Source organism: Mangifera indica, chromosome 18, assembly GCF_011075055.1.
Source record: "Mangifera indica cultivar Alphonso chromosome 18, CATAS_Mindica_2.1, whole genome shotgun sequence".
In the NCBI taxonomy this organism is placed as follows: domain Eukaryota; kingdom Viridiplantae; phylum Streptophyta; class Magnoliopsida; order Sapindales; family Anacardiaceae; genus Mangifera; species Mangifera indica.
The window spans coordinates 12,936,616-12,946,606 of record NC_058154.1 but is presented as its reverse complement, the minus strand read 5'-3'; the positions used below and the strand labels follow the sequence as shown (position 1 = coordinate 12,946,606).

At 32.8% G+C, this 9,991-nt stretch overlaps 1 protein-coding gene across 1 annotated transcript; it reads right to left on the bottom strand.

Annotated features, from left to right (window-relative positions):
- Positions 1-991: 991 nt before the first annotated feature.
- Positions 992-8,609, bottom strand: LOC123202471 (uridine kinase-like protein 3). The gene is made up of 15 exons (XM_044618426.1): positions 8,468-8,609; positions 7,608-7,774; positions 6,858-6,949; positions 6,240-6,309; positions 5,761-5,879; positions 5,328-5,424; positions 4,692-4,771; positions 4,022-4,216; positions 3,846-3,929; positions 3,666-3,726; positions 3,178-3,238; positions 2,111-2,204; positions 1,952-2,024; positions 1,698-1,780; positions 992-1,561 (listed from the first exon to the last, which is right to left on the bottom strand). The coding sequence occupies exons 2-15, from the start codon at positions 7,759-7,761 to the stop codon at positions 1,370-1,372; spliced, it is 1,455 nt and encodes a 484-aa protein (XP_044474361.1). The 5' UTR covers positions 7,762-7,774; positions 8,468-8,609; the 3' UTR covers positions 992-1,369.
- Positions 8,610-9,991: the final 1,382 nt, after the last annotated feature.

Here is a 9,991-nt window from a genome sequence, read left to right as displayed (position 1 = left end):
AGAAGAGAAAAAGTGGCTGCATATTTACCCAGTCTACATGGATCAATTAGCATAGAAGAATATACCAACAAAATCCTAGCCGTCCATGCATCAAGACGTGTCAAAAGATTAGCTCAATCAAAGTTATCATCCTTGGAAAGCAACCAGTGATCATTCTCGCAGCCAAGTGGCGATAGATCAACCATGGTTCAGTAGACCGGACTGATCGGTAGGTTCAACCGAAAACCATGAGACAGTTCAATTCAGGAATGTTTTAAACTCAATAGAGTTCTGAACTAGGATGAATCACGATTGCAACAACATAAACCCATCGATTCAACTGATGATTTAACCAGATCAAACCTCTGGGATAAATCTTGATTAAACAAACCCAAACCAACCAGTTCAACTAATGATTTACCCTGATTAAACCTCTACGTTAACGCCAATTTAAAAATTAGCAAATTTTTTTTCTTCACAACCATTACATAACTTGAGAAGCACCCAAACCACACATTTGCACTTACTGGAATTGAAGTCACAGCTGATCAGCTGACATTGGTGTGTACGGTTAGGATGAACTCATTTTTAAATAAATATGATTACTTCATACTTAATAATTAAGTAGTAAAATTGTTTTTAATATTATTTTAAATAGTTTATTGAACCAAATAATATAGATTAACAGATATGACTATTGATTGACTTAGACTAACCCCTTTAACGAAACCCATGATACAAACAAATCTAATTATTATCCCGCTCAAATAAACCTGAAAATATAGTGTGCAAAAGCACGGCTCATCCCTCAAGCAAGTTTCGTAACATGCAAAAGGCAATTTATGGATGCTACTACTAATCTCAGAACATTAGCCACAAGGTTTTCAACCAGCTTATTGTTCAAGCATTGTATATGAGAATCAATACATTCCCAGATTGACGAATTCAATCAACAAATGATAAAAATGTTAAAAAATAATACATGAACAGGTGAAAAACCGATCCGGGGTTAAAAAATGAAGGAATTTTATAAATGTTTTGGTTCATAAATACCGATATCAAAGAGAGGCTTGTCAAGCAGTTTGATGTTGTGACACTGCTCTTATATGCCAAGCAAATTTAAGGCCATCTCTATGTGGGGGAGGTTGAGTAGCAGTAAGGCAGAAAGAAGTGTAACAAGATGGTTCACACAAGCTATATCAAACACCCCCCGGTGTAACTCAAAATGTTTCAAGAAAAAGAAAAGAACAAATATCCAAAATTGAAACTCTAGGTTTGAAGAAATCAGAATTGTTGAAAAATGAAAACACATCGCCCGCACAACAAAGTTAATAATGTTGATTCTCAAAACTTCCGCGGATAATGATCTGGGAAAAGACCGGTAGGCTAGTTAAACTGTTGTGGTGGAGGAAAAAGAGGTTGACATTTGTTGGTCATCATCATCTGTACCAAAATACCGGTCTCCAAACTCACCCATGCCAGGAATGACACGGAAATCTTCATTCAAACCAATATCAATCTCAGAAGTCACAATCTTTATTCTCGGGAATCGTTTACAAACCACATGCACACCCTGAGGTGCCTGGTGAAACTCACAGAAAATTTGTAGCGTCAATGAGTATGTCTTCAAATAAAGTCATCAACAAAGGAGAATTTCAAAAGGAAACATTGAATAAGAAAGTAAATATAAAAAGACACAAGAATTTAATGCTACTTACACATATGAGATTCAGAAATATAATGTTGGACTCTAGTACACCCTTGCTTATAAGTAAAGAAATAGCATGAACAGCTGAGTTACCTAAAAAGATTAATCACAAAATGAACAACATTTATGTAAGTTTAATCTTAGCCAGTTGATCGGCCTTGATCCTAAATCAAAAGCAACAACAAAGGTGATGTAAAGCGAAAAATGTAAAAGAATGTAAAAAATAAACAAGATTTAGATTTTCCACCATGAAAATAGACTAACCTGTCCCAAGAATAGGATCCAATAGTAATACATGCCTCTCTGAGATGTCTTGTGGCAATTTCTCATAGATTAGCTGCAAAAGCAGAACACCAATATAAGTTCAGAACTTAATACAGACATGGACACACACAAAGAAAAGAGCGTAGGAACTTTGCATACCTGCTGACCATTGTCACCTTCTCTATGAATTAGTATCTTGCCTATCTTGATACCTTTGCAACATGCTCGTAAAGCATTCTCCATACTCTCACCACTTGCATCCATTTAAAAGAAGAATCAACAACTTGGGCATCATATGAAAAAAGGAAAACAAGAAAACAAAAGCAGGAAAAACCAAAAAGGAAAGTTGCTCATCACACAAACAAGAAGTTAATGGCAAAATAGGTATCATTATATCCGTAGTAAAGGTGCAACAAACTGATAGTCAAACCTCTCTTACGAAATAGTTAAATCTTGCTTTACCCTTGCACAACCGCCACCATTGGTATATCAATTCCACAAGACTTTTTGTTTCATCAATGTCATTAACTCCATCAATGATTAGGGTTGAATTCAATCTAGACTGTTGAGCTTGAATTCAAGCTCAAATCAAATGAGATGAGTTCGAACCAATTTGAACATATGAGTTTGAGTTGGCTTAAATCGAATCCAAAGTTAAATTGTTTTTTAACCATTTTTTTAACTCATTGATCTTGAGCTAGCTCTTTCAGTTTCGAGTTGATCTCAAGTTGGGTTTTATTCAGGCTTGGCCTAGATTGAATCTAGCCCTATTAATGATATATGACAAATGAGAAGAATAGAAAATGTAAGACTGGATTCAATTCAAGTTAAACTTAAACAAGTTCCAACTTGAGATCAACTCAAATTCAAAAGGGTCAGTTTGAGATCGATGGATGGAGGCATAAACTTGAAACGATAATAATTTAACTTTGATTCAATTCAAAAGAGTCAACTTGAATTCAAATATTCGAATTGACTCGAACTCAGTTGGTTTGATACAAGCTTGAATTCAAGCTCAAACAACTCAAATTAAATCTAGCACTAAGTACATGTAATAGTTCCTTGTCTTTCCAACTTAGAACATACATGGACCTAGCATGCTCCAACAAGATATTTTCTAGAAAATAATATGTATTAGCATATTCTAGACGACTAAAATAGATGTTCAATGTCAATATTAAAAAATCTTAATACAGGACTTAAAAGATTTGAAACTAAAGATGTACCTCCTGATAACAGAGACACCACATAACCTCTTACAGAAATCTACACCAGTGTATACAGATCCTGCATTCCCAGCAAGAAGAGAATTTTGTAAAACAGCAACGGTGATAACTACAATCTCCACATACCAAAAGTACAGTAACAATATTATTCTTTACAGTAACACTACATACTATAACAATGGTATAAACGTGGGTAGAAATGTTGATGTGTCATTATCATGTCATTTGATGTTACTTTATCTTTTAAAATCACTCACTCACATGATGACATATATATGTATTGTTAGTGCATAAAGTGTTATTGTATTATATATGTCGGAACTTAGTGTTGCCATGTTCAATACCTCAAACTAAAATTTGTTAATATCTTCTGGAATGTAGAAACCATTCTTATTTACAGAAGGTAAAAATCACATGTAAGCATAGAAAAAGAAGAAGATGATTTCAGATACTCTTCACTGATTCAACATTGAATAACATATCCTAACCAGTTGGAGTAATCACTTGCTTTTCTGTAAACGGTAAATGCCCCAGTCCATGTTCAACAACCTGGAAAAGGTTCACCACGCTTGATGACTAAACAAACTAAAGGCAAAAATTTGTTGCATCTATTACTGAGTAAAGAAAGCATGAAGCAAATCCACAAAAATGAAGTAGCATATACCCACCAAACGAATCAACCGGTCAGCATAAAAGACAAAGTCATGTTTTGTTGTTTGAGAATCACGTATAAGGGTATGCATACCGCGAATCTGGATGAGACCACAGCAAATTTCAAGACTCAAAATTAACAATAAAAAAAAGTCTGATAAAAACAAATTAAATTAGTGGAAAGTGGTGATACCTGAAAAGTGGATTGAATGACATATAAATTAGGGTATATCTTACAAAGATCATGCTGGCCAAGTTTTGTGCGAATATGTTGCACAATTAAATCAATGGCCACATGATTATCTCCTCCACGAGGAATAATGATATCTGCATACTTTTTCGTTGGAAGTATAAAGTCGTCAAAAGCAGGCTTCACGAATTTTGAGTACTGCATCCAAATTAACTGAGTATTAACATCTATAATGATATTTCAAAGTCCTGCATAAGCCAAAGTCCATTTTAAAATCAAAATTGGCTTAAATGCAGAAAAGCGGACAAAACTTTTTTTTGTTTCAGAAGAATTGACAATTATGCAAAAATAAGAAAACTTGAAAGGTATTTTACAGAATAGACTGGATCATTTCAACCTCCTAGAGTAAAAACATTCTGACATTAACTGAAGGACAGGACAAATTAGATAACAAAATCCCAATTAAATTTGAGAATCTACGCAAGCTATTTAAATATGTATGGTTTTCAGGATGCTAAATAACTTTCTCTACCCAAAGGGCCATAAATTTAAGAAGTGAGCTCCCAACTATTTCCAATAGATAAGATAAACCATCATGCCTAAAACCAATAAGATATCAACAATATATGTCATCACTATTCGAGATTAAAATCCATTCTGATGCAATAAATACCTGATCAAGTACTGCACCAATATCTCTGCTCTTCTCAACAGTATCACGCCTTATTCTCCTTGCTAGACGTACATCAGCATCTGCACTGAAAATTTTACAATGTGAAGTGATAGCCCAACTTAGTAACAACGTTGAAGTAACACAAAATACGTTCCTAAAATTTACAGTGATTTCTTGATGAAAAACCAACAGAAACTGTTTCACTAATTTGAAGTGAAAAATTGGTAGAAACCAAAGCGAAGCCCATGCAGTTTAGAATTTTTATAGGTGCCAAGTAAATTCATTTGTACTATGTCAGGTACTGCAAGTTATAAGTTTCAGGAACCAAATGCAGGTTGAATAGAGCTCAACACGGCAACCATATCATGCATATGTAAAACAATATGTAAAAACAGTAATACATCCTGCCAAACAATATCCCATCTTTTAGGGGCTCCAAACTCTGCCAATGCTCTACATGTAGCTTTCTGTAAATTAATCTATTAACTACTTTAATATCGGTACTGAAAATGCCTTTAACAAGATCATGCACCACCCCATTTTCTAAATTTACATGTACACATAAAAATTTACTCCACTAGTAACTGGAATATCTTAAAATCAACATGTAGTTATGGAGATGGAAAAACAATCAACCTGTATCAACAAATATCTTCATGTTCATCAACTCTCTGACACGAGGATCATGGAAAACAAGTATGCCTTCCAGAATAATAACATCTGAAGGATTAACCTGCAGATGATACACATCAACCAGAGTTATTGATATAAATAATAAAGAAGCTGAATCTGCGGGGAGAAAGCACAATTTTACAACAGTTCTTCACTCCATAGGCTAAAGACAAAGACCTCACTAAATAATAGTTAAAGATATGCAAGAACGAGGTATAAAAAATCATAAGAAAATTGCTGCAGTTGTAGGAAATAGGTGAATCAACTCTTCAAGGGAAAGAACAGAAAACCAAACATTTTAATTACCCATGTCCATGAGATCTGCAAGGAATTTGCAGAAAATATTGGCAATTACATGTCAAGTGGCTTTTATTTTTGGATCATAATAAATATATACCCTTCTTGCGGGAAAGACATTGCTTTTATAACTCTTGAAATCATAGTTTGGAACATCTACAGCTTTTCCATGCCTCAACTTCTCCATAGACTGTAATAGCTGCTCAGTGTTGAATGCATCTGACAGTAAAATTAACATCAGGTAAAGATATGTCTAAGTAAGCAGAAGCTTGAGAATGAAAACAGTATGTACAGATGAGAACTCGGTTACATTTACTACTATTAAAATCTAGTAAAGTTTGATTTGCCAATCTTTTGCCATAGAACCAACTTATATGAATTGCAACACATATGCCATAATGTTTTCATGTTTCAAGAAATGATACAACAAAGCATAAGATGACTACATGAGTCAACACATGCACAATGCTTCTGCTTTTGCATCAGCCATTGATCTAAAATTCCAGTGTCTACAAGAAAATTCAGCACAGATCATTGTCTCCCAGTAAGATCATTTTTATGTTACAGAAATGCTCTCACCAGGATGGTCAAAGTTGTATTCATGAACCTGAGCAAGTTCCTCTTCTGACAGGTTGTGATAAAAGGAATCCTGCCAAATTTTTTTATAAAATATTTATTTAACAAAAAAAAAAGCCCATCTCATGTAAGATGTCAAAAGATACACATGTGATATCTGATAAAAACAGAAGAAAAAGAAAGACCTTCAGACAAAGGTCAAAGGTTTATCCTAAGTTTCACAAACACCAAGATTTATAACCAAGAGTAAAAATGTTAAACAGCCAAATAAACATATATTCTTTAAAACATAAGCTAAACATGTATGTAGAAAGAACCATATATGAAATCCAAATCTAAGGGATTTATCATAATTTGACTTGTAAATGTCACCACTGCCAATATTCTACTTTTCATTGGTTCCATGAAAACAGTCCTATTATGAATATCTAGATTAGTCAATGGCAAATGAAGGGAAGGCAATAATTGTCTGAAGTCTTTGACTAACTCAAGACAGTGGTTTACAACAAGCCCTGAGCAGAAATTTACTTAATTCTTTAAATTGAAAGAAAAGTCCAACACAAAAGAACTGTGGCTTGGTAATTAAAAAGTCTATAAATTTGGTTATAGGACAAACCTTACCTGGTTAACCAATACAACACGTTGATCATGAAGCTGCTGAATAATCATATCACAAACAGTAGTCTTACCAGAAGCAGCTCCCCCAGCAACTCCTGCCACAAGGAAGAAAACGTTAAAGTCAAAATAAATGACAAGAAGGTACCATATATTTCAGGATACAATAGATAAAGCAATGTACTGGAAAACAAGCAGAAGCAAAAATTTAGCATGTGCAAAGCAGTACTCAAGAGAACTAGAACCAAATTTCAGAGGCTCTGCCAGTATTGACTTTTATTAGCATGTGAAACAGCAATCATCCAAGCACATGTCTGAGCATGCAAACACGTTTACAGCATACATAATGTGCTTGTGACTGGAAACCACACATCCATATATTGCAGAACATGACACAGCAAGCAATCCAGCCCAGACTGGCACCATCCCATCTTCTCACATTGTTCTCTTCACATTGCTTATGTTACGTCTTATTTGTCAGGCAAAGCCTAGCACATAACCAAGCTTCCCTTCTTTACTTTATTTATTAACTGTGTACTCAAAGACTAGGGAGGTTGCACAGAGAGGTTTAATAAGCCTAATCACTCATCTCATAGACAACGACAGTTTGACAAACATTATAAAGTAAATGCTAATAATCAGGAACAAGCACGCCCTTCAAATTCAAGTTTTCATGGCATGCTTTAATCACTAAGAAGCTATTTTAACAAACATTATAAGTGATTGTTACCTAAAGCTTTGCACAGCAACCCTTACCAATAACAAAAGGCTGTTTATGCACGTTTCCAGGCGTAGAAGTTGTTGTATGCCCCATTTCTGTATTCCTAGCCTCCAAACCATCCATACGAAAACCAGAAAAATGAACCCCTGAGGAGTCCTCTATCAAATCCACAACTGATTTAGAACCCATTGTACAGAAATACCTACAAATTCAAAACATAAAGAAACAAAAAGTAAGACCACAATTATAAATGCCACCTAGACCAAACCGATAAACTTAAAATTCACCTCAACAAAACCATAACCACAAATCATTGTTGTTCCTCCAATCATGTGAAAACAAACAAATCCATGAATAATCATGGCAACTCCAATCCAATGCATCACTAGCATTGTCCAACAGAAGAATCAATCCGAAAATCCAAATGCCGTACATACCTTTACTTCAACTTACATGTACCATAAAACAACCTCATGTCCTCTTATTTTTGTTCTCATTCAAGCAAATAAAACAAACCCATGTTGCAAAACAACACTGAACACAAACACACAAGCTGAGTCATCTCCAAACAAGCACATTGCCAAGTACACAGCCACGTGTACACACAGATTAATCCAAATAAAACTCAAAATCAGATTCATCACCAACAGAATCAACAAATACTCAATCAATCCTCAACAATTAAAACACAGATAAATCAATGAATTGCACAAGAAGATCACAACTTCGATCACAAAAATAATTATTTAGATAAAAAAACTCATCTTTTTCAGATTCCAAACTCATCCCACATTTCAGAAACAATCCCAGATCATTAAACAAATAAAACAAATTCCCTGAAAGAACAATCATAAAAAGAGGAACATTCACATCAAATGAATACGAGTCAACATACCTGAAAAGCTGCCACAATTAAATGGAAGAGGGTAGTTTTGAGGATCGTATTTGTGTGAAAATTTGGTAATAACTGCAATAGAGGCAAAATATTGCTCCGAGAGAGAAACATGGTTATGAGCTGGGTATTTATATCGGAGGGAGAGATTTTTGGTCCGAAAAACCGTCATTGATTTCTATTTATTTACAATTCAGCCCCTCCTAGATTTTTATTTTTTATTTGTTTAGAATGAATTTCATTAAATATTAATTATTCTAAATAAACTGTGGTCAACCACCAAATCTTAGCTTTTAACAACAATAACAGGGATATTAATTAAGAGCAATATTATGTGTATCCACTTTAGATACACAAATGTATACACACTCATACGTGTCATCATATAATTGGTTATTGTTTTATTCTTAATTCAAAATCATTTAATCACATAATGACACATATAAATGTGTATATATTTGTGTATCCAAAGTGGGTACACATAGTTTTATTGATTAATTAAAATAAGTATAGAAGTTTTTTATTTAAATTTCTTTAGATAAATTTTGAATGAACTTATCCTTTTAAGCAAACTTAATTTTTATTTTAATAATTTTTTATGCTACTTACTTTAGATTCAGTATAATTTTTTATCAACATTCTTTTTTTTTAGAGTGTACTCTTACATCATTATATTGATGATACATTTGATAACTTATGAATTGAATATTCAAAAATTTATTCAAAAATAGATTAATTTTTGTTCTAATTATTGATATATACAAATTAAAATAAAAAAATAAATATAAATAAGAATAATACATGCAAGTGCAAAGGGCATGTGTGAATACGAAGAGTGCGTACGGATGCAAAATGTGTGTGAGTGCACAAAGAGTGTGAGTGCACAAAGAGTGCAAGTGCAGGAAAAATACATTTGTAATATAAAAATATTATAATATAATATATATATATATATATATATATATATATATATATATATATATATATAAGGCACTGTTAAATTGTTATCAAGTAAGAGTGATAATAACTATGATAATATATTATAATTTCTCATTACATCAAGATGAAGATAACGCGATACCATCAACTAAAATAATTAGCATTTTCAAAGTAAATATACGCATGATGAGACTTTATCAAAGATATACAAATAAAATAATATTATATTCACCCAATTTTAAATACTCAATTGAGTGCTTAAATTATATGTTATCATATGACTAAATGTTATTTTATACTTAATTTAAAATCAATCAGTTACTTTATAATACATTATTGAAATATCTAATTAAATACTTAAATTTGAGTGCACATTGTTTTATTGATAAAAATAACATGATATTACATGTGTTTCACCATATTTTTTAAAGTTTTTTTTTTTCCAAATTGAGGGTTATTTATATATATAATTAATGGAGAAATTGAAGGAAAATAAATATTGTTAAGTTGCATCAAATTTATTATAATATAGTATATATACTTTTCACATTGCTAAGTTGGTTCTAGCCAGTGTCCACTAATTTTCAG

What these genes read in the sequence shown, in the direction of transcription:
- LOC123202471 (XM_044618426.1), bottom strand. Translation starts at nt 7,761, where the DNA reads ATGGGTTCTAAATCAGTTGTGGATTTGATAGAGGACTCCTCAGGGGTT. An exon ending in TAAACAGCCTTTTGTTATTG is followed by an intron (nt 6,950 to 7,607) that starts GTAAGGGTTGCT and finishes TCCTTGTGGCAG; the next exon opens with GAGTTGCTGGGGGAGCTGCT. An exon ending in TATTTCTGAATCTCATATGT is followed by an intron (nt 1,562 to 1,697) that starts GTAAGTAGCATT and finishes GAGTTTCACCAG; the next exon opens with GCACCTCAGGGTGTGCATGT.